The 25,313-nt window shown below is 37.7% G+C and overlaps 1 protein-coding gene across 1 annotated transcript in view; it reads left to right on the top strand.

The window, feature by feature from the left end:
* The window catches only part of RAB2A (RAB2A, member RAS oncogene family), an 87,769-nt gene that overhangs the window by 29,954 nt on the left and 32,502 nt on the right, over positions 1–25,313 (top strand). The window contains exons 2-5 of the mRNA XM_045789043.2: positions 2,234–2,305; positions 10,952–11,019; positions 20,445–20,527; positions 20,938–21,030. Coding sequence (XP_045644999.1) covers positions 2,234–2,305; positions 10,952–11,019; positions 20,445–20,527; positions 20,938–21,030 — 316 coding nt within the window. The remainder of the gene's footprint in view (positions 1–2,233; positions 2,306–10,951; positions 11,020–20,444; positions 20,528–20,937; positions 21,031–25,313) is intronic.

Here is a 25,313-nt window from a genome sequence, read left to right as displayed (position 1 = left end):
GTTCTTAGTTTTAGTAAACCTAAAACTGCTCTTAAAAATAAAAAGCCTAAAAAAAATAAAAATGAAAAATAAATAAAAATTAAAAGTCTATTTTAATGGGGGGCTGCCTAGGTGGCTCAGTCAGTTAAGTGTCCAGATCTTGATTTCAGCTTAGGTCATGATCTCAGGGTTGTGGAGCCTGCTGAAGATTCTGTCCCTCCCTCTCCTTCTGCTCCCCCCCCCCCCCCGCAAATCTGGGGAAAAAAACCCAACAACAACAATAACAACAAATTCTTGGCACCTGACTGGCTCAGTTGGTAGAGCCTGTGGCTCTTGGTCTTGGGGTTGTGAGTTCTAACCCCACGTTGAGGGGTGGATTATATGTAAAAAAAATTTTTTTTAACCTTAAAAAAAAAAACCCTGAAGATTCAGATCTCAAATGTTCACTTATTTTGTACTATCACACTTAAAAAATAATTTCCTTTCTCTCCTAGATCTGAAAGGCTATTCAGAGCTAGAAATCTGATAAAATGAGTTTGGCTTTACACCTTTTGCAATGTAAAAAACAAATCCTGGATAAAAGAAAAAAGAAGAAAACTAAGGTCAAATGTTTTAAAATTCCAGTTTGTTTTTAGTTAAAACATTTAGAAAACTTTGAACAACTAAAGTATTTCCCAAAGCATAACCATATATGCACACATTTCTTTCATTTGTTTGCTGGGCATTTTGAGAGTCTTTGTAACATTTGACACTAGGGCCAATCATTCAGCGAAATCATTAATTGCCTTATATCTGCCATAAGACAGCAAGATATTCATCCTTCTCACCGTTGAGTTTCTAATCTAGAAGACCTTGAACAGCTTAATTTAAGTGTCACTTCTTCAGAAAGACCTTCTCCAGCGCTTCATTCTAAATTAATCTTGTTACTCTTCCTCCATAGTACTCTCTCCATTCAAATGGCAGTTACTATAATTACTTCAAATTACAGTTCATATAGATTATTTGTCATTGGTAGTGTTTAATATTTCTACCTGTATTCGACTGTAAGGAAGAAAGCATTCCACATGATTGTATCTTGAAGGCCCAAGTGCAGAGCACAGTTAGCATTTCAGTGAAGGCTTTTGAGTGAAAGAACAAACGAAGCACAGGGTGCTCTCAAGGAAGCGGACTTGCTCAACTGTGAAGATACAGGCCTGAAAATGAGTAGGAAGCTGCTGTGGTGGTCAGTAACCGGTTCTCAGAGGATGAGTAGGATGAATACAGAAAATTTGTCTTGAATTAGGACTGTGGAAGTTATTCATGACCTTAATGAAGTGAATTTGGTGGTAGAGGGACGGGATGCAGTTCAGATTAGAGTTGATCCTGGGGGCGCCTGGGGGGCTCAGTCGGGGAAGCGGGGAAGCGTCCGCCTTCAGCTCAGGTCATGATCCCAGAGTCCTGGGATCTGCCTCTCTGCTCAGCGGGAAGTCGGCTTCTCCCTCTGCCCCTCCCTTTTCCCCTCCTTCTGCTCAGGCTCTCTCTCTCTCTCTCTCTCAAATAAATACATAAATCTTTAAAAAAAAAATTAGAGTTGATCCTGAATGTGTTAGCCAGAAGATAGAGCAAAATAGATTCCATACATTTAACCGTCAGTTTGTTTGTAGGAAAGTAAGATAAACTACAAAAAGAGGTTACTTTGTTTTTAAAATATTTTCACTACTGGGGCGCCTGGGTGGCACAGCGGTTAAAGCGTCTACCTTCGGCTCAGGGCGTGATCCCGGCGTTCTGGGATCGAGCCCCACATCAGGCTCCTCCGCTATGAGCCTGCTTCTTCCTCTCCCACTCCCCCTGCTTGTGTTCCCTCTCTCGCTGGCTGTCTCTATCTCTGTCAAATAAATAAATAAAATCTTAAAAAAAAAAATTTTTTTTTTCACTACTACACAAAATACAAAGTGCATGAACTCTTGCTAGAGTACTGTGGTAGGGGCTACTGGGGGGACCTGCTTGGTTGTCTCCTAAGAGTTCCTGTCAGTTTTATCTTTCAGATTAAAATGTCCAGTGAATAACAAAGGATGAAAAGGTGTTTGGGATTGATTAACACCTTCCACCTAAATCATCAATCCCATGATTTCCCAGGAAATCAGAGCACCAAGAATTTCTGGTAGATTGTTCATGGAGCACCAGAAACCCTAGCTGCCTCTTTTCGATGTGCTTTTGTAAAGTGTTTCTTAATTTTTGTGAGTTTTGTCTCATAATTTTTTTTTTTAACTTTCAGGTGTTGGTAAATCATGCTTATTGCTACAGTTTACAGACAAGAGGTTTCAGCCAGTGCATGACCTGACTATCGGTAAGTTTTATACAAGAGATGAGAAACATTCAGAAATTTTGGGTAGTTGAAATGGAATGTGCTAACAGGGGTCCATTCTATTAGTGATGAGTCAAAAAGAATCTGTGAAACTAGAGTTGTTTGTTGCTATACAGAGTTTAAGCTCATCACTTTTTAAAAATACAAGTATATGAGTATGGTAAAAATATTATGCAACTTTGTAAAAGTGGTTGGAAAACAAGAAGACATAAATATTTAATATTTTGATTGTATTTAACGATGAAACAAATGATTGCAAAACAGTATAGCATAGGGGTATGATCAGAGACTGGATCAGCTTGCCAGAGTTCAAATCAAGGCAAATCAGAGTAGTCTCTTTTGCCACTAACTAGCTGGATAAGCTATGTTACCACTCCATGCCTCAGTTTCCTTTATCTGTAAAATGAGAGTAATAGTGGTACCAGTCTCACAAAGTTACTGTGAGCAATAAATGAGTGTTAAGAAATGTGAAGCATTAGAAGAGTGCCTGGCAACATGGTAGATGCTCTAGGTTACTTGTAATTATTAATTGAGAGAAACTGCCAGCGGGCATTTTTAGTGTCCTAAGTTGCAAAGAATAAATGAGACAGTTACCATTACCAGTACCTGTTAAGACTGAATTGATCTTATAACTGATAGCTTGGTGTATCTTCTCAGCCGGTGACTGCTTATTTTCTACAGATATCTTTAAATCATCCTTAAAAGAAAGTTGATTCTTGTGTCCTGTATATTTTTAGAATACCAAATCAAACATAGAGTTTGCCAATCAAATTTTAGATGAATTAATAGTTTTCAGCCAAACCACATGTACTTTGTGGATATATTGAAATCTTCTCCCAAGTGTCTACTGTCAATGGGAATATTCAGATTCCATTTTAATTTTGCTAGTTTTAAGCATATACAGTAATGAAGGGTAAAACAGGTACTGCTGTTTCATGCTGGTCCTTACTTCATAGTTTGACTTTGGTGAGCTGAGTTTTGTGTAGGATCTGCTCTTTGCCCAGAGGGTCTAAACCTGGGTAGCTCTCTCGTAGGCCTGACTCAGTCCTGATGCAACTAGCCACACAGTTGGTTTTAGTATAGGGAACTAAACAAAAGTGTCTCCCTTTTCGTGAAGCTTTCATATACATTTCTAATGTGTTATGGCACACCTGATGGAGAGGACGGGCCCAAGCCTGCTGTCAGAAATCAGCAAGGCCTATACCTGTGGAGAGAGAGAAGGAGATGGACCAAAGGGGATTGTTTGGAACTGTAACTCATGCAGCTGTACCAGCTGGCTTCCCTCTGGGTTTGCTGGTGGGCAACGCTGGGAGGTTGGAGGCTAAAAGCAAAGGGAAGCCAAGCATCTTCTTTTCTCTGTCTGCCTGGCTTAATTAACTATTTCCTCCGAGCTCTACCCCCAGCCTCTGGTGATGACAGGCCCACTGATGGTCTGGCTCTTAAGGTCTGCCAACACCAGTTTCTCTCTTTGTTCCCCCAGCCTTGGGATGGTAGCACTTTCCTGCCGGTGCTGATCTTTTGGCTTCTTCACCGTCCCTTCTTTGAGCTTCGTAGCTATTTCTTTCCTGTAACTAACTCCCTACATTAAATTCCCTCTGTTTTAGATATTTAAATGTGGTTTCTGTCTTTCTGATTGGACCCTGACTGCCATCACGGCAATTTATTTTTCAGGTTATTAGCGTGTATTTGTTTTAAAAGAACATTGGAATGGTTGCTGAAATGGGTGTAAGACATTATCTTGTTCTGCTGCATACTTTCCTTTGCCTGATGAATAGAAGAAGGTGAAAAAGCTAAGGTCAGGTCACGACTAAAAAGTATTAAACAGGGAACAGAGGAAGTAAAAGACAAGGATGAGTCTATGAAATACACCTTACCCTTTGACTACTGTCTCAGTGAGAATTGTTAATGTAGGAATCAAAGAAGCAGTTTACGAATAGCTTCCTGGATCCAGTTACGCTGAAGGTCTAGACTAGAACCTTCCTACTCAGAAGGTGTGTTCAAGCCTATTGCACTGACCCAGCAACATGAGTGTTCTGTGGGAGCTTGTTAAAGAGTCTACGGAGTCAGATTCTGCATTTAAACAGGATCTCCCAGTGATTCATATGAAAAGTTTTGAGAAGCATTGGAGCAGTGGCTTTTAAATATTGATTACCCAGCTAGGAATTTGTTTTGTATTGTTGACTTTTGCATACATGTGAGCGTACCCCCCACACACACATCCTGGCCTCTCATTTGCTTTACTACCTCTCCTCTGATCTTGCTTCTCCTCTCCCTCAGCTACTTACTCCCATTGTCACACCCAGGACCTGGTCATTACCAGTATCTGGAAGCATTCCAGAATCTTAGTTTCATGTATCTGGCCTTTTGACTGTTTTCCCATCCTTCCAACTCACACCCTCTAGTTGCTAACACTAATGATTTATTTGCTCCATCCATTGATGGAGCATTTATTTGTAATCCATTGATCCTGCTGTCTTTCTACTCTCACCCCTCTGGTGGTCCTGCTTCTCTCCTTACCCAGCTTTAATTCTAGCCACTGTAATTATGTCATTATAATCACTGCTGCATGCACCCTCAATCCCCTTTGCTCCATCACATTCTTGTGGCTAACCCATAAGTTAAATCTGACTACCCACTCCGTCCTGCTTGGAGAAAAACACAGAGCCATGCTAACTAATCTCATATTAATTTCTTAGACGCTGACTTCTAACTGCTTCACAATTACACTTTATTTCCAGTCCATTCATTTTCTGCTGTCCTGTACAACTGTGTTATACCTTCTTGCTCTTTAAGCATGCACCACCTTTCCTATCTTCACTCTCGTATAATAACCTCGGTCTCTATTTCAGAAAATAGAGGCAAGCAGAAGAGCCATTTTCACAGGTTTCCAGCACCACATAGACCCACCAACCTGTGTTGCACCCATAAACTCCGCCTTTTCCTTGCTACGGGGATGAACTAGGAGTTGCTAGCCGAGGCCTGCTCAAGAACACTGCTTCAGCAGTTCTTTTTTCTCCCAGGTGTCAATTCGTTTTTCCCTTTTTGATTGTTATTTTTTGTGACTGTTATCTTTTCCAGCTTTCAATCCTTTTGTTTTCTTTTAGCAAAAGTCCTCAGAAAGAATTGTTCGTATTTTCTTTCTCTAGTTTTTCTCCTCCCTTCATTTTTGAATTCACTCTAGTAAGCTCTCTCCTCCCCATGTGTGCATATCCAGCTGCTTCCTCAACATCTCCTTTCTCTTAGATGCCTATTAGGCATCTCAAACTTAACGTGATCCAAATAGCTCCTGATTATTTTCCTGCTAGATCTTCACAAGTGTATCTATACGCACACACACCCTCATACCCATCCTCTCACCTAGACTTATTTTTCTCCTTAACTTTTTATACCAGTGATTGTAAGTGAATATTGGTTCCCACCAGTATAAAAGTAAAGTTCAAGATAGCAGCGTTATCTGTTCTGTTCATTGCTGTATCTCCAGGGCCGGTACATATAAAGGCCCTATAAATGTTTTCTAAATTTAGAATATACTATCTGGGGAGAAAGCTTCGGAAAATAACATTTAACATCACAGTGCTTGATGTGTGCATTTGTTTAATGCTGTTTAATTACATTGTGTAGAAATCACTCTAGTTACAGCCCACTAATTCCCACTACATTTATTTGGCTACCTACTAATGGACAATTTGACAGACACTGATCTAGAGGCCAGGCCATTTATATGTTAATACCTTCCTACCTATCTCCCCCTAGTCCTTAAACGAGCCATCCTATAAAAAGTGACTGCGAGGAGTCATTGGGGGAAAAAGTGGTAGAGTCAAAGCATTATTTCTTGTACCTGGTTTCCCACAAATCAGTTAAAAACACACCTCATTTATTTGGGATTCAGTTTTCTGAGCTAACTCGAGTTAGCTAAAATAACATTGCCAAGAACTAGGAAGGTAGCTTAGAGGACCTGTGAACATCTAATTTAGATCTCAGAAAGTCTATGTTATCTGAATAATTAAATGTAAATGTATTTTCTTGACAGGGTGTGGTTATTTTGAAAACATTGTTAAAAATCCAGAGAAAGTTAAATTCCCCGTATGACTTGCCTTTGGCCCTCCATCATCCAGTGGTGTGTATGTCGCCTTCTAGAGTTTCAAATATATTCGTAAACACACAGAGGTGTTCTGATTTGCACTCCCTCCACCAGAGTGCTGAACAGAATACCTGTTTCTGCTCATTCTTGCCCTTCACTGCTGCTTATAGGTTTTTAACTCTTCGTGAAATAGAGAGAGAAAAGTGGTTTTTTTACTTTCCAGTTCCTGAATTTTTAGTGAGGCTGAGCATTTTTTATATGTTTTAGAACTACTTCTGTGTCTTTTCTCTTTGAATTACTTGTTTTTATCTTTGCCCCTTCTTAGTACTAGTTTGGTTTTTGTTTTGTTAGTCAGATCCTTTGATGGTTTTCTTTATAGCTTTCAGGCCTTACTAAGGAAGACTCCCCAATACAAAATTTACATAATATTCTCTTAATTATTCTTCGAATACTATAAATTTGTACCCTATCTAGTATATAGCCATGTAAATGATTTTCCTTAATCTGTGTATAAGATGTGGCCCCACACCATTAATTAAATAAGCCATCTTTCTTTCCTGTTTGAACTATTACCTTTATCATATGCTAAATCTCTGTATATAAGCGAGCCTATTTGGGGACTCTCTAATCTAATTCCATTTATGTTTTGGGGGATTTTTTGCTTGGGGTTTTTTCCCCTTCTATTTCATGAGAAAATACCACGCTGGTATTTATAGTAATTGTAGTATACTTAATATGTGATTGGCATTTTTCCTTTTCTGAGTTTTCTTGATCATTCTTGTGAATTTGTTCTTCCAGTTAAAATTTAGTCCCAGTTTGCCAAATGGCAAAATTTTTAGTGAGGCTTTTAAAGTTTGAGAAGAATGTTATTGAATTTATGGGAGACCATTTATGTTTTTAGTATATTAAGATCACCTGTTTATGTACACATGTGTTTTCATTTTTTACAACTTTTTAAATGCCCTTCAGTAAAGTTTTACAAATTTCTTCATACAGGCCTTGTGCTTTTTTTAAGTTTATTTTCGTATTTTATAGATTTTGTTACTATTGTGAATGGGGTTTTTTTTCATTATTTTTGTTTACTTAGTTTGCGCACTCTGGGAAGACTGGTCTTATCTGTAAGTCATAATTTTTTCTTTAGCTAACATTTGTACCTTTTAGTTTTATTTTTGTAATTTGTGACCAAAATCTCTAGAATAATTTACAAGTTGAGGGCATTATAATCATTTTCTCTGTAATTTGAATTCCTCTAGTAGTTTACCTTTAAGTATGGCCTGTGCTGTTCATTTTTCATAGAAAATTAAGGATATTACTCTTTAATATTTAGTTTTCCCCGTGTTTCTAGAATTAGGGGAATAAAGCCTTCTTCCCACAAGTCTCTGTTTTGAACCTCTGTAATGGCTAGGTCCCGGAACAAGTCTGTATGTTCTCCTGCTGGCCTACCTCTGCTCTGTGCTTTGGCAGCCCCCACGATCACCTGGCTCTGATACGGGGCCCTTTCTCAAACAGGCTGTCATCATTAGTTTATGTGAGTGGTGGTTTAGAAATTTTGGTGTACAGTATGAAATAATAATAATAATAGCTCACACATACTGAGTACTTACTGTATGCCAAACACTGTTGTATCTTGTGTGTAGTAACCCTTTAAAGTAGAAAACTGTTAATCTTAGGAGATGGGTATCTTTAATACCATTTTACAGATAAGAAAACTATGACACAGAAGAGATTTAACAATTTGCCCAAGGTCCCACAGTTAGTAGGTATTGATCATTGAGTACTCAATAAATGGTTACTCTGCAAGGTTTCAAGTCCTTACTATGAGGGATGATAATCATCTAGAGAGAGTTAAAAAGTATATGTATTTACACTCGGAGTATTTTGTTCTGGAAGGTTGCAAGTGAATAACATATCTGAAGAAATCAGAATCGCTCCCTAACAATGTCAGGTAAATGAGGCCTTCTTTGCATTTGGCTCCACAGACAGTTTCTCTGGCAGCCAAATTGGCTGTTAATTGAAAATGTATCTGGGAAGAGAGCCTCAAGGGCATAGGGGATGATGGTTTATCCCATGAAAAAAAGATAGGGAAAATGGAATTCTCAAGCATATGTATATACTTAAGGAAAAAGATTAAAAATTTTTAATAATGCAGAAGAGAAATAAGGTTTTCGGTTTTTTGTGTGTTACCGAGTCTTAACAGGACATTTAGGTTTTAGTATTTTCTTTTGCCACATAGACTACGAAGGTAAAACCCGCATTGAGCCCAGTTACAAGTAGGTAAATGAGAAAGTGTTATGGTTCTGAAGCTGAAATCAGACGTTTCAAACAATCTTTATTACTTTGAATAAAGAGATAAACATACCAAAACGCAATTGTGCTGAAGTTAAGCAAAAGGGGATATATTAGAATGCCTGGAGTCTTATATAGAACCTGCAGAAGAGGAAACCTTGGACTTCGGAGTGGGCAGGAATAAAGCATCTGAGGGGCCAGGAAGCGGGAGCCATAGCTGCCATCCTACAGCAGCAGAGCTATTCTTGGCCTTTCATCTGCTGGGACAGAATGCATGCCGGTCACTTGTTGTATCTGCGTCCCTCCACTCAAGATGTCAGTTCCCAAGAAGGAGCATCTGCTTGCCTTTGCTGGCCTTGCCTGTCCAAGCTTGGTATCAGTCCAAGGGTCTGTTTCTAGTTTTTCGTTGTTGTTTGTTGTTGTTGTTTGTCAGATTTGACATTATGCATTGGGTTGAAATCTTTAGTCCCAGTGAATAATGCAGTTTTGGGTTGTGATTAAAAGCTCACCTATGACAATGAAAGGAAAAACAGGATTTCTCTCTCTGTAGTTTGTGGCTAGAAACAATAGAGTCATGAAAAGGCTCTAGCCAGTGAGTTAAATACCTACCTATGTAGGATTTTGTACATTAGTACATTCCTTTTAAATACTGACACCTCAAAGAACATTTGTATAATATTTAGCCACTGGTTTCTCCCCTCAGCTAGTCTCATTTTCATATCATCAATGGTAAGCTGGTGAATGGTGGTTTGTCTCCCACCCTGTGCCACAGAATACATGTAAATACATGTATGTATATACTTTTATGTATTTGTAATGAATGTATACATAGGTAGATAGAAAAAATGGTTTTATATGGCATAATTTTGGAATTTTGCATTTTTCATTCTAGTACATCATGACTCCTGGGCCTCTCTACCTTTTCTTTATTTCTGAGTCTGAGAAACGTACCATTACTTTTTTGGTATTGACTACGTCCCTAGGATGAAATCAGTATTAAAATGTAGACTAAAATCTTCAAGTTACATATCATGAAAGGACAAATTACCTGTCTATCCCATCCTCCTGATCATGGTTGGGGGAATTATAGGAGATGCTGAAATGGAATTCTGACACTGGGCAGTATGCCCTTCCCTGGGCAACTAGAAGCAGTTTTTCTGCCAGGGTGACATCTGGTTTCTGAGGACCATGTGTGTCTTCCCTTCACCCTGAGTCTGATCTAAATACTGATAGAGCACACTCCAAGCAGTAATGACTTGGTGTAATATAAGTGATAGACTTCTTTCAGAATCTCCTTCACAGCTGTGTGCTGTTCTGAAATTATCCCCTTTTTTTCTTCTCCTCCTGTTTTGATGATTGCTGAGTGCTTTCAAAAAAGATGATAAATGAAGGAAAAAAGCCAAAGCAGTTAACTTATAAGTGTAAAGTATGTACTCCCTTTGACCTGCAATTCTCTTTCCTGTAATTTGCCTAAAATTGTAATCATTGGCTGAAAAATGTATGCAGAGAGTTCATTTCAGTTTTAACTACTTAGTGAAAATTTGGGAATGACCTGAATTTGTAGCAACTTAGTAAAGCTGGCTTAATATGCAGCCATCAAAAATAATGGCATAGTTTTATATATTTATTGATTTGTAATGAGATTTGTGATGTGGAATAATGTTTCTGTTATTGACTGAAAAGCAAATTGCAGAGCAGCATTTATATGTTCCCATTTATATAAATTGTATATTTCTGTGTGTATATACAGAATATGCTACCCATGGAGCAGTGTCTAGAAGTATGTTTAAACAGTGGTTATTTCTACTGGGTAGATTTGGAGATTTCTTTTCTAGTTGACAACCCACACTGGGAACCAAAACTGTGACGTTGAAGTGCATTTATCCCTTTCAGTGATTTTTATACCACATTAATAGTTTTTAGGAAATTTTAGTATTTGTTACTAATAATTATTGTTCTTGAATCTCACTTCTAGTTGTTTTTATGTTATTGAGTCTATGAAACAGGAAGACCACAGTTTGTTTTCTAACTGTACTAGACTTGAATATCTTAGTATTTTAATTGTGTCTTTAGCTTATGCCTTTTAGCACCTTTGCCTTAGATTATGTTTTTTCTAAGGGTAGGAGCGATACTTGTTGAAGTTCATCTGTGTATCACCTGGCATAGTATGTCCTGGAAATAGACATACTTTTTTAAAAAATCCTTAAATATGAAATATAGTCCCTCTAGTTTGTGTAACAAATCATTTTTTGTCTGTTCAGGTGTAGAGTTTGGTGCTCGAATGATAACTATTGATGGGAAACAGATAAAACTTCAGATATGGGATACGGTAAGTATAGTAAATACATTGTATGCCCTCAATAAAGTTGTTTTATGAAAGTACAGTATATGTTTTGTTTTGGTTTAATGTCATTTTATGCCTGTTATGGTTTAATGTCATTTTATGCCTGTTATGGTTTGTTGGATACCAACACCCCTGCAGCCATGAGGTGAAATGTAGTGCCAGAAAAGATTAGGTTTCTTTTGCAGTGTTTTTCGGCAGGTGTACCGCAGGTGTTGGGCGTTAGCGAACATACCTGAACAAATGCTCAGGCTTTGTGGTCTAAATGGAAATGCTTTAGAAACTATGTTTTTAAGAAAATAAAGCAGCTTATTTAAAGTACATGTACAAGATAAAATATGAATGTAAACACCATGGAGTCACTTGATCAGACAGTTTGTTAATTTTAAAAGTTTGATTTAAAAATAAAAGTTTGAGGGGTGCCTGGGTGGCTCAGTTGGTTTAGTGTCTGCCTTCCGCTCAGGTCATGATCTTGGGATTCTGGGATCGAGCCCCACGTCGGACTCTCAGCTCAGCCAGGAGCCTCTTTCTTCCTCTCAATCTGCCTGTGCACGCTCCCCCTGCCTGTGCACACTCACACGAGCTCTCTTCTCTCTCTCTTTGTCAAATAAAATTTTTTTAAATTAAAAATAAAAATATGTTTGATTTAGTCTCAACCACTTGAAGCCACCTTGCTTCTCTCATTCAAATTCATTGAGTGCTATTCCGTGCCATCTTGTATGGCTTTTAATAGCAGTTTGTCATCTGAACCACAGAATAGTACTTGAGTGACTTGTTTTCTCGGTTCTCCCAGCTTAAATGCATAAAAGAGAAGTTACTTTATTACATACAGTGAATGCCTTAAGGTACTGTTTCTCAAACTTTTTAGTCTCAGAATCCCTTTCTTTATACTTCTAAAAAGTAATGAGGACCCCAGAGAGCCTTTGCTTATGTGCCTTATTATAGCTATCAATATTTACCATATTAGAAATCAAAACTGAGGGGAAAAAAACTTTTTTTTAGAGAGGGGGAGGGAGAAAGGCTGGGAGAGGGGCAGAGGAGGAGGGAGAGAGAATCTCAAGCAGGCTCCCTGCCCAGTGCAGACATTTAAAAAGTAACCATAATGGTGCACCTGGGTGGCTCAGTCAGTTAAGCATCTGCCTTCAGCTCCGATCATGACCCCGGGGTTCTGGGATCAGGTCCCTTGTAGGGCTCCCTGCTCTTTGGGGAGTCTGCTACCCCTCCCACTCTGCCCCTCCCCCCTGCCGTGCACTGATGCACATTTTCTCTCTCTCTCTCTCAAATAAAATCTTTTAAAAAAATAAGCATAAGAAACTCAGTATATGTTAGGATAAGCAAAGCAGTTTTTATGAGAATTGACTATGTTTTTCCAAAACAAAAAATTGACTGTTTTTCCAAAACAAAACTTTATTTTTCTAGTGAGAAATGTCGTTTTGTTACATCTTGAAAAATCTCCTCACTGTCTGCTTAATAGAAAACAGCTTGGATTCTCATATTTGCTTATGCCTTGAGTCTTATGTGTGTTGTTTAGTTGGAGTGTATAAAGAAGCCACAACCTCACACAAATAGGTAGCTGGGAAACAGACGACCTCATGGACTATTAAAGAACTGGGGACTCCGAGGGGTCCTGGGATCACACTTTGAGAACCACTGCTGTAGGGCAATTAAGTCTTAATTCTTCACAGATCCCCAGTTGAGAAAGATCAAAAAAGATCACCTGTTATGACAGCATATTCTGTGAACTAGTAAATGAAATATAAAATATGGGGAATTTTATCATTATATACCCCAGTTTTGTTTTGTTTTTTTCTCTTGTCACTCAGTTTTGGTTTCTTACCTGTCACCTATAACAATTATTGAAGGAAGCAACCTTAGACAGTCTCACAGACTGGATTCCCAAGAAGACGAAGCAAGTTGCTGCAGGCTGTTGTGAGACCTAGGTTTCCTGACACTTCCTACGTATCACATAATCGTCCTGAAATGGAAAACCCTAAATCTCTGTCTTGCTCTGTCCCAGTTATACATTGGACTCTAGGTTCTTGTGGTTTCTTAGCTCTTCTTTTTAAGTGAAGGTTTATGCTTTTACTGTTTCTTAGGGGCCCCCCCACCCAGAGCCTGTAGTGTCATAACCTTTTTGATTTATATTCTCTCAGGCAATATTATTTCAAAACTGCATGGAAAAGAGAAAAATGAAACATGCAAAGTCCCTTCCTTCCTAGAGATTTAAAATTAACGCTCTCCAGCTAAAAGGAAGTATTTTCTACTTCTATATTAAAATAGTTTACTCTTCTTTTTCAGAACTGAATTTTTTGCATTAGCTACGTTGCTTTCTTAGCTAATAAACTCATGCAGCACAGTGTAAGTGTGAACCAGCCTACTTGCTGTTCTATAATAAACACGTTTTTCATACCTTGTACTGTGCATGAATACTTGCTTTGCTTAAAGTACTTTACCCCCTTTTCCCATTTAAGACCAGCTCAGATGTCAACTGTTGTGGAGCCTTTCTGACACCCATGGGATAGGTGATTCTCCCCATAGTATTTTATGCATGTTTCTGTTAGAGCTCTGATCCTGTTGTTACTATAGTTGTTTGTTTACCCTCCTCAGAATAATTATGAGGGAAAGGACCATCTGTACTATACTCAACTTTGTGTCTTAGATTCATAGATGATTGACTGATGCAATATTTGGTAAATTTTGTTGAATAAATGAGTGTAAACCTCTCATTCTAAGCAGCTTGTAGGATCACTGGATATGTTCAAGAGATATCATTACTGAAGTACATAGTTCCAAAGGGGAGACTGATATTGTAATGAGAATTATGTGACATTAGAGGAACAAACCACTTCACTGTAGTTTATTCTGGTGTATTCAATTGTTCTTCTGTCCTTAAGGTATTCTCTTAAATAGTCCCCTGCCCTCCAGTTTTTGAAACTTGAACAAATCATTCATTCCCCAGTTGTTTCTTTTGTAGGTTAACTAGTCCTGCCTTTTTTCCCCCTTAGCTTATGAGTTGATTATTTTATACTGCAGTGATCTTTCAGAAGAAATCTGTAGTAATTACTTATTTTGGACCAGTATGAAAGGGAAATAGAAACAAACAAAAACCTTGTTCACACTTCCTCTATAAAGGCAGAGGAATAGTCTTCTCTCCTCTGTATCTTAAAGAGAGAGACTGGTACCTTTGAAGACATCATGACTCCCAAAAAAGAATTCTAAGGCTTCCACATGGACGGTACTGGGAACACAGTAGCCTGTTTCAGATTTTAAGGAATGTTCAAAACAAGTCTGTTAACTTATTACTTTTAAAAGCTACTTCTTGAGTCTCTGCCTTAGAGGTTTGCCTGTTATTGGTTTTCTTCTTGCTTTCACCTAACTTGCAAAACTCTAATAGACATTCTCTGACACACGTTAAGGTTGGTTCCACACTTCGTTTTATATCCGAGTGGAACATGGTTTCCCATATCATTGATGTTTTGCTGTGTGTCTATACATTTGGATAGGAAACTACATTTTTAGTAGCAAGGATCATGTCTTTTCCTGGCCCAGGACATTTACAAAACCATCCTAGGCTCCTTCAGGCAAAAATTTGCCAAATACAGTTATTTGTTTCATCAGCCTTAAAGAAATGATTTTTCTCCCCAGTGACTAAGTCCCAGTATCTTAGGATGTTTATCATCCATTGTATATCCATTTGCATTCACAGAAAATAAAAATAAGGAGTTTTCCTTGCAAAATTTCCACATCCAACATCCAGCATGTTTTCTTTGTTTTGAATATGGTAAGTATAGTTGCCATCAGATAACTCCCGGGAGGCCTTGCGGCAAGCAGTGGTAACAGTTTATCGGTGCCTCCCCTAAAGCACTTTCCTTTGGCCCTGTGTGACTTTTTTTCTTTTGTCAGAAGTCAGATGTGTGATATTCTTAGTCTCTGTCGGGGTGAGTCAAAGAAGAAAACAAGTTGCTCCCAGTTCTTATTCCTTGACTGATGGAAGGAGGGCATAAGAAGTCCATTCTCACTCTTAGACTCTCATCTAGCCTTTACCCACCTTTTTTTAATTCTTATTCCTCTTTTTGTTTTTTGTCAGATTTTCAGGTGCCTTCCCAGTATATCCAAATAAATTTTATTCTCTCCCCCCCGATTTATAGTATGGATGTTTTGAAAGTCCATGTTTCTGTTCAACTTCCCTCAAAATATTTTAGATTGACTAATATTTTCCCCTCAAATAAGACATTGAAACTGTGTAAAAAAAACACTCATGAGCAGCCTACATGCTGAAAGTACCTTTTTCAGCAAATCACAGGCATTTTTCTCCTTTGTAAAATGTGTCCATTTATACCCAACTTCTTACACCAAACAATGGGCGTTTTTATATATCAGTGGAGTGGTAAGGAGATGACCAGAATTCAGTAGGACCAGGGAAGGGGCCTGGAACCAAGCACCAGGACACAGTTCTGCCTCTGGCACTCCTCTCCGCCCCCATGCCCACAAGCCCGGGAGTGGAGAGGCTTTTGTCTCCTGTGGCTGCTGTTCACCAGCCTTCTCTTGAACAACTACAGGGACAGGGAACTCTGTTAGACATTCCATTCTACGTTAATGTTTACTTCCCACCTATGGTCTCCAGTTTCTTTTATATGGCAGTGTTAAAAGAATCTGAAATCCTCTCTTTTTCAAAGTAAATATGCTTAATTTTTTAAAGAATTTAACTTCCCTCTTCTTTTCTAGATATTTACAATCCTGTTTCTCTTCTCAGGGTGAACTACTTTTGTTTCTGCGGGAGTCTCCCTTAGAAAGCCTAGACTTAAATAGTACCAGGTTGACTTTTTCTCTGGCCTTACTGTGAACCACAGGCAGCCTAAAAGTCACTTTGATTTTTACTAATGTTACTGTCATCCAAAACAAGTCTTGTTCATGTGTGTAGATTTCAAAATCATTTTTCCTGAGTGATAGCAGTTCCTTGATCACAGAGCTAGATGTTTAAGTTGAATCTTTAGTAAAGTACCTGAGATTTCATTCTTGGGCACTGGACCACTTATTTGGCTACTTAGAAATCCTTTTCTTCTTTTTGGTTCTTGGCTGGGTTCTGTATAGCTGGAATTGTTAGATAAATCATTAACAATGAAAAGAGAGGTATTACTATAATATTGATTCTCACAAATCTTAATTTTCTAACTTTATTGGCCCTTTGGAATCAGTCAGGATAACATAATGTGAGTGCCTGCTGTATGTACTTCAGTATTCTGAGTTAGGCTATCCCTCAAAGAGAACTAAAAGAGGGAACAAGACCAGCATTTGAGCAGTGTGTACCTTTTATATAATCAGTAGTACTGGAACCAAATGATCACATGGAAGTGCTCTTAGGTATGTGAGGAGAAATGGGTAACTATGGGCTGTGGTAGACAAGTTTCCTAGCTTTGTGAGAGAATCAGGGCATTTGAACAGGTCCTCAAGGAAAAGGGAACTGGGGTAGATGGAGGAAAATAGTTCTTCAGGCAGAGTTACACAGGAATACAAAAGCAGGAATATTCAGAGTACGGGCAGGCTATCGGTAGGAAAACAAATTGGCTGTATGAACAAGACTTTATTGAATAAGAAGATAAAGTTCTAGAGAAACAAATAGAGATCAGATTCCCAAGAGCTTAAGACTTAAAACCAGGGTATTTAGAAATATTTCAGCAGTATCTTACTGTGCGAAAAGTTGTATGTTATGAAAGTAACAGGAGAGGAAGAGGAGTTAAATTCCCAGCCAGTTTACCAGAAAAATTGTTGGCGACGGAAAGACTCAGGCACATGGGGAATCGAAATTGGGGGATCTTTATCTGGCAGTTGGAAATCACTTTTAAAGGTATAGGCTAGGGGTGCCTGGCTGACTCAGCCAGTAAAGCATGGTACTCTTGATCTTGGGGTCATGAGTTCAAGTCCCAAGTTAGGGGTAGATTGTACTAAATAAATAAGCAAGCAAGAAAATGATGGGTTAAATAATCAAGTTTATTTGATTTAGCAGTCCTCACATGGAAAACGAAGGTCTGTAAAGCTTTTTCACAGAGATTTTGTGATTCTGATTTACTGAAAATGAGCATGTTCCGTTATCTGGCAAGGCTGATATCTGGGTATCTTGCTGATTTTTTACAGGACTCAAAGAGTTATTTTGTGAGCTGGTAAGCTCACGATCCACTGTGGTCACTCCTGACGAGGTTTTTCTGGTGCTGTTCCCTTAGCCAGTTATTCTCGGTTCTTTAAATGCGTTTTTCTTTAATACCCTTAGCTACTATCTGAAATCCCTTACTGCAAATAATTCTATATACTGTTCAGTTTCAAGCTTCTAAAATCTCTTTAAGCCAACACCTTATAATGAAGAGAGTCAAAAATAACATCTGTATTTCCTAAGTTAACTTTCTTTTTCATGTAAAACGTTATAGGTTAACCAGCATTTGGACATACTTATATTAACCTTTTTTTAAAAAAAACTAGATTGCTTTAACATGCTCAAGATAATTAACATTGGACTAGCTTTATGCAGTTGTTGCTTAACAGTTCCTGTATGGTTAAAGAAGCCATAGTAAAAAACTTAATTGGGCAAGATTTGTTTCATGGCTATCAATACCGTTAACAGAGAGACTAAGCCAATGTGTGGGGTGTCATTCTCACCAGGCAGAACTCAAGAACTCAGAAACTATTTTGAATACTGATCTTTGCTTACTATAAAGTAATCATAGATTTTAAGATGTGTGGTTATGTTCATAGACTTCACTTGGAAAGTTTGGATTTTTGTTTGCTCGAGTTTTTGTTTAATTTGTAATGGTAGGCAAAACCAGATTGAATGGATTCAGTTTAAAGTGATCCATTATACAGTATATCCATATTATAACATGTTCTTGGTAAAATAATACAGGAGGAATGAGAATGGTGTATAGACATGTGCTGTTCTCCTTTTTAAAAATCTGGGGGCGCCTGGGTGGCTCAGTCGTTAAGCGTCTGCCTTCGGCTCAGGGCATGATCCCGGTGTTCTGGGATCGAGCCCCACGTCAGGCTCCTCCGCTGGGAGCCTGCTTCTTCCTCTCCCACTCCCCCTGCTTGTGTTCCCTCTCTCGCTGGCTGTCTCTCTCTCTGTCAAATAAATAAATAAAATCTTTTTTTAAAAAAATCTGTTTTCCTGGGACGCCTGGGTGGCTCAGTCGGTTAAGCGTCTGCCTTCGGCTCAGGTCATGATCCCAGGACCAAGTCCCGTATTGGGCTCCCTGCTCAGTGGGGAGCCTGCTTCTCCCTCTGTCTGCTGCCCCCCCACCACTTGTGCTCTCACTCTCTCTGACAAATAAATAAAATCTTAAAAATAAATAATAATCTGTTTTCCCTTTTACTGTTTTTTTTTAATCTGAGCTTTTAAATTGTACAGTGATGTTCCTCTCGACAGTATATTAATTTAACTCATCCCACAGAATGTCCTTGCAAGATTGTTTTAAAGGACTTTTGCCTTTTCTCAATATTTAGAGCTCTAAACCTAATTACTAACTAAAGAAAACATTATCTTTTTTGTATTATTACGAAGACTCCTTCATTGGTATATATAATTCACAGTGAAATAAATCTAAAAATGTAGTCCTTAGTTTTCAACCGTGCTAAGCAGTTAAAAAAGAAATTCCCATAATGCTTACATTTTGAACTTGGACTTATTAAAAAAACTTTTTTGGAAAGATACATCTCAATGAATTATATAAAAATAATTTTAATGAAACTTCATGCTTCCAGCTAGTATCGTCTAATGTTTTAACCTCAAACTATGTGAAATGAGTTGGTTATTTGTACAGTTCTTTTGTGTGGTGGCTTTCTCAGTATTCAGTTTAGCATAAGACATTATTCGAAGTGCCAGAATTGCTTGCAAGTTACCAAGAGAGAGCCTAATCTTTAGTTTCCACATAAGAGAAGTTATTTTTACTGAATCTTAGCATGTTAAGATTTACTGATGTCCTAAAAAACAAAATGACTATTTCGTGCACTTGATTAAGATATTACGTTCATTCTTTCATTGGTAAGGCTTTGTCTGCATGCCTGCTGTGTGCCAGACCCAGTGCTAGGCACTGGGGGTGGGGGCCATGGGAGGGAGGGAGTATATTGCGAGGGCTGAGAAGAACAAGGAATTACAGTGTGGGGTGTTAGAACAAGGCAGAACTTGAGCTGTCTGTGTGAATTCTGAGGGCTGGAAGGGCTTTGTAGTTACACTGAAAGATTAAAACTCAGCATACAAACATGAATATTTTCCAGGTTAGTAGATATTGAATACAAAGATTGTGAAAACTGACGTAGCGTTTACTTAATTTACATCCTTACTTTTTCTCAAAAGTAGAGAAGTGATTAAAAATGCAAAAGTATTTTTAATAAGAACCGTCTCAATTTTAAACTCAGAGGCAATACGTATATCCCTCACCAGCCTTTTTTTAAATAATTTTTATTTTGTTATATTAGTCACCGTACAGTACATCCCCAGTTTTTGGTTCATTATTTGCGTGTAACACCCAGTGCTCCATGCAATACGTGCCCTCCTTAATACCCATCACCGGCCTATCCCAATCCCTCACTCCCATCCCCTCTGAAGCCCTCAGTTTGTTTCCCAGAGTCCACAGTCTCTCATCCTCACTAGCCTTCTTAAAAACCAGAACATTAGTGCCACCAGTAAAAGAGAGAAATTAACTAATTTTGCATAATCTCTGAAGTCTGTTTTCACAAGTGGATATAAAGATGACTTCTACATCCTGTTGCCATTTGACAAGCATTATATATCACATACAGAGGAAATTGATTAAGTGTGGAGAAAAAATTATATAAATTAAATTCAGAACCATTTTCTGTTTTTCATAATAAAATGATTGCTCAAAGAATTCCATCTGATGACTGTTGAAAGCTCACTGCAGTTTATGATATAACTGATAAAATCTGCATCCTTGGCCTTCCAACAACCTTTACACCAGCAGATGGTGGGCGTAAAGATGTCATTCATCATTTATTTACAATGGACTTTATTTATTCTAGTGTCAACAGCTGCCCCAGGGAGTGGGTTATTGAATTCAAATGTGAGGCTCTGGGTTATTTGCTTCCTTTCAAATTTGTCTTCAGAGCTTAGTTGCTAGGAGTCCATTCTGTGTTCTAATAATGATTCATGTATTGTGAAGCCATTCAGTAAATTGGGTTGTCAGGGATTGCCAAAAAAGGTTTAGAGGTCTTGTTTGGGGTGGGGGGGTGCATGTGCGTCTGGTTGACTTGAGCGATAGTGGTATTTTGTGACTTTTTCCTAAGACTGGTGAAGTTTTCTTTCTCTTTACGTGCTCATTCCCTATTTGCCCGTATTCTATATATGAATAAAAAGAAAATGTAGATGACAATTTATTAAAGAAAACTCTCAACCTTTTCTTTCCTCACAGGCAGGGCAAGAGTCCTTTCGTTCCATCACAAGGTCATATTACAGAGGTGCAGCAGGGGCTTTACTAGTGTATGATATTACAAGGTGAGAACTTGGAAATGTATCCATTCTTTTGGTCAATGCAGAGACTTTCCCTAAGTAAACATGATTGCCAGTTATGAAAGTATGGTTTTGCCTTTATTCCCTGGCTATTTGACTTTAAAACTTGTGTGTCTTTAATTAAATTTAAATTTACTACAGAGACCTGCACCGAAATTATTTTCTTATATAAATAAGTACCCCCAAGTTAATCAATTTGGTAATACTATTTATACATTGGAATTTTCCAAAGTAAGGTTACATTTAATTTCCAGATACTCTACTTGAGATCTGTTTCTCATTACGTAAGTGGATATGGCTAAAAATAGTTATCTTTAATGGAACGTATATTGTTCATTGTACACTACTAGGGGAAACACTTTGAAAATAGTAATCAAATTTTCTTTTATATTTAGGAGAGATACATTCAACCACTTGACAACCTGGTTAGAGGATGCCCGCCAGCATTCCAATTCCAACATGGTCATTATGCTTATTGGAAATAAAAGGTAAAAAGACTAAAGCTTTTTTGCATTAATGATGAAGGCTGTGGATAGCTGTTTATGCAATAACTGCTTATCTTATGTGTTTGTCCAAATGTGAGTTATTGATTTCTTAAATTACAAGATTTTGAAAATTCTAAGATGTTTCTTTTAGTTTTTAAAATACAGATAATAAGCATGGTTGGAAATCGTTATCATCATCATCATGATTATTGTAAGAAATAGTTTTTCTTGGAAGGCAAACTTGAAAGAATAATCTGAAGGAAGTTCATCTGATTAGTAATTGAAAGAAAACCCACTGATTTATTAGGGGGATAGGTTACTGTTAAATATTATCCAAATTATTTTAAATACTTCACAGTAGAAATATGTGTGCAGAACTCAAATATTTTTTCACTTTTTTTATGACTTAATGTGCATTACGAGTTCGTGCAATACATCTCTTAATCAGGTTTATTTCCACTTACACATTTTTAATATTGTTTAGTAGTACTTTTAAGCTTTTGTCTAAGGCTTTATTTTCATGTCATCCTAATGTTGGTTTTTTTATCTTCATTTTATAACTCTAGGGAAAATTATTTGCAATGAATGTCCTTGTGCTCTGCATTTAAAATAATAGTACACGAGAAAACAGTTTTTTGGCCATCGTTTCTCCAGATTTTAAAGAGTGTAGGAAAGTTTTCGCTAATTTTAGTGTAAAATTACAGTGGCAGCAAATAAAATTCACACTTTTAAGTGTTCATACTTTTATCTTACCGGTGTTTTCCTTGTGTCTGAAACATGGTGGGTAGCATCTTAGTGATGACTCAAAATTGGTTGTTGCCCATGAGGACCTTATAGTCCCAGTATGAAAAAGAAAGGCATAATATGTACAAAGGTTTTTCTTACTACAAAATGAAATGATAATTACGTGATGTGATCGAGGTGCTAGCTAAGGCCTGTGGCAGTAATCATATTGTGTTATATAAATGTATCAAATCAACACATTGTATACCTTAAATTTAACACAGTGTTATATGTCAGTTGTATCTCAATAAAAAAAAAAAAACAATCCCTGGGATGCTTGGATGACTCAGTCAGTTAAGTGTCTGCCTTCGGTTCAGGTTGTGATCCCAGGGTTGTGGGATCAGGTCCCGCATCGGGCTCCCTACTCAGTGCTTCTCCCTCTCCTTCTGCCCCTCCCCCCAGCTTGTGCCCCCCCCCAATCTCTCTCAAACAAATAAATAAAATCTTTAAAAATAAATCAATAATCCCTAAATAATTTTTAAGAAGCTATTTTTTTCACAGCTATTTGATCCCCCAGCTCTAAGTTATAGTTACCATGGTCTTCCTAAACTTCCTGTGTGAGATGACTGCTTTCTTAACTGTAGAGTCCTTCAGTCAAAAAAAATAAAACAAAACAATACCCTAAATTAATGGAGGGATATACTGTATTCATTGACTGGAAAACTAAATATTTTTAAGATGGCAGGTATTCCCAGATTGACCTAAAGATTCATTAAAATCCCAATCAAAATTCTTTAGGTTTTTTTTAAGGAGGTAAAAATTAACAAGCTGTTTTTTAAAATTTGTATGAAAATGCAAAGGTCATAGCAAAGTTGGGGGATTTACTGGTTTCACTATACTGATTTCAAGATTTATTACAAGGTACTGTAATCAGTTTAGTCTGGTTTTAGCATAGATAGACATAGATCAGTGGAACAGAGTAAGAAGTCCAGAAGTAGATTCATACATTTATATACATAGTTAATTTTTTGACAAAGGTGCCAGGGCAGTTCAGTGGGAAAAGGATGATCTTTTCATCAAATGATGCTGGAACAATTGAATAGCCATGTATCAAAACATGAACCTTGACCCTTACCTCACACCATATACAAAAGTTAACTTGAAGTGGATTATGGACCTAAAGGTAAGAGATAAAAATATTTTTAAATTTTAGAAGAAAACAGTTTTAGTGACTCTTGTTTTGCCAAACATTTTTTTTCTTTCAAGATTTTGTTTAAATTCAAGTTAGTTAACATACAGTGTAGTATTACTTTCAGTGGTAGAATTTGGTGATTCATCATTTGCATGTAACACCCAGTGCTCATTACAAGTGCCCTCCATACTGCCCATCACGCATTTACCCCATCCCCCCACCTGCCTCTGGTCCAGCTACCCTCAGTTTGTTCCCTGTAGTTAAGAGTCCCTTATGGCTTGCCTTCCTCTCTGTTTTTATCTTACTTTTTTTTTCCTTTCCTTCCCCTATGTTCATCTATTTGGTTTCTTTAATTCCACATATGAGTGAAATCATATGGTATTTGTCTTTGAATGACTTATTTCACTTAGCATAATGCCTTCTAGTTCCATTCATGTCGTTGCAAATGGCAAGATTTTGTTCTTTTTGATGGCTGAGTGATATTCCATTGTATATATATGTACCACATCTTCTTTATTCATTTGTCCATCAGTGGACATCTGGGCTCTTTCCATATTTTGGCTCTTATGGACATTGCCGCTGTAAACATTGGGGTGCATATGCCCCTTCGAATCACTGTATCCTTTGGATAAGTACCTAGTACTATAATTGCTGGGTCATAGGGTAGTTCTATTTTTAACTTTTTGAGGAACCTCTATACTCTTTTCCAGAGTGACTGTACCAGTTTGCATTCCCACCAACAGTATGAGAGGTTTCTGCTTTCTCTGCATCCTCGCCAACATCCATTATTTCCTGAGTTGTTAATTTTAGCCATTCTGACTGGTGTGAGGTAGTGTTTCATTGTGGGGTTTTTGTTTTTCTTTGTCTAGATTTTCTTTATTTATTTGAGAGAGAGCAGGGGGAGGGGCAGAAAGAGAGGGAGAAGCAGACCGCCTGCTGAGCAGGGAACCCAACATGGGGCTTGATCCCAGGACCCTGAGACCATGACCTGAGCTGAAGGCAGATGCTTAACCAACTGAGCCACCCAGGCACCCCCTTATTGTGGTATTAATTTGTATTGCCCTGACGATGAGTGATGTTGAGCATTTTTTCATGTGTCTGTTAACCATTTGTATGTCTTCTTTTGAGAAATGTCTGTTCATGTCTTCTGCCCATTTTGTAACCGGATTGTTTATTTTTTGGGTATTGAGTTTGGTAAGTTCTTTATAGATTTTAGGTACTAACCCTTTATCTGATATGTCATTTGCAAATATCTTCTTCCATTCCATTGGTTGCCTTTTAGTCTTGTTGATTCGTCAAACATTTTTTAAATGGGACAGAAAAAAGGCGTAAAAGGGGAAAACAACAACAACAACAACTGTATACTTGGTCCTTGAACAACACACAGTCGAAAATTTGCATGTAACTTTGATTCCCCAAAAACTTAACTGCTAATAGGCTACTGTTGACTTGAAGCCTAAGCCTAAATTCTACCACTGAAAGTAATACTACACTGTATGTTAACTAACTTGAATTTAAACAAAATCTTGAAAGAAAAAAAATGTTTGGCAAAACAAGAGTCACTAAAATTGTTTTCTTCTAAAATTTAAAAATATTTTTATCTCTTACCTTTAGGTCCATAATCCACTTCAAGTTAACTTTTGTATATGCTAATAGCCTAAGTTGACTTGAAGCAAATAGTCGATTAACACATATTTGTATATGTCTTATATATTGTGTTCTTACAATAAAATAAGCTAGAGAAAAAGAAAATGTTATTAAGAACATCATAAGGGAGAAAAAATACATTTGCAGTACTATACTGTAAATTGCGGGGGGAGGAGGGGCAGAAGGAGAGAGAATCTTAAGCAGGTTCCACACCCAGCATGGAGCCTTATGCAGGGCTCAATCTTACAAACCAGAGATCATGACTTGAGGCGAAGTCAAGAGTCAGACACTTAACCAACTGAGCCACACAGGCACTCCCCTGTACCATACTGTATTTATTGAAAAAAATTCACACGTAAATGGACCCTTGCAGTTCAAACCCATGTTGTTGAAGGTTCAAATTCAACAAAATTGAAAACTTTTGCTCTTCAAAAAAAAAAGTTTCAAGGATGAAAGGGAAGCTACAGACTAGGAGAAAATATCATAACATAAAACCTGTATCCAACAAAACGTTTGTATCTAGAATATATGAAGAATTGTTACAATTCATTAATAAAAAGACAGCCCAGTTTTTTTAAATGAGCAAAAGATCTGAACCAGCACTTTACTAAAGAAGATGTGTACTGTTGGCAAGTAAGCACATAAAAAATATTTAACACCACAAACATGAGGGAGACGCACATTAAAACCTCAGTGATGGGGTGCCTGGGTGGCTCACTTGGTT

Source organism: Ursus americanus, chromosome 9 (assembly GCF_024610735.1).
Source record: "Ursus americanus isolate L20-20 chromosome 9, mUrsAme1.1.p, whole genome shotgun sequence".
Classification (NCBI taxonomy): domain Eukaryota; kingdom Metazoa; phylum Chordata; class Mammalia; order Carnivora; family Ursidae; genus Ursus; species Ursus americanus.
Note: the sequence above shows the minus strand (reverse complement) of the source record. Positions and strands in the feature narration are given on the sequence as shown.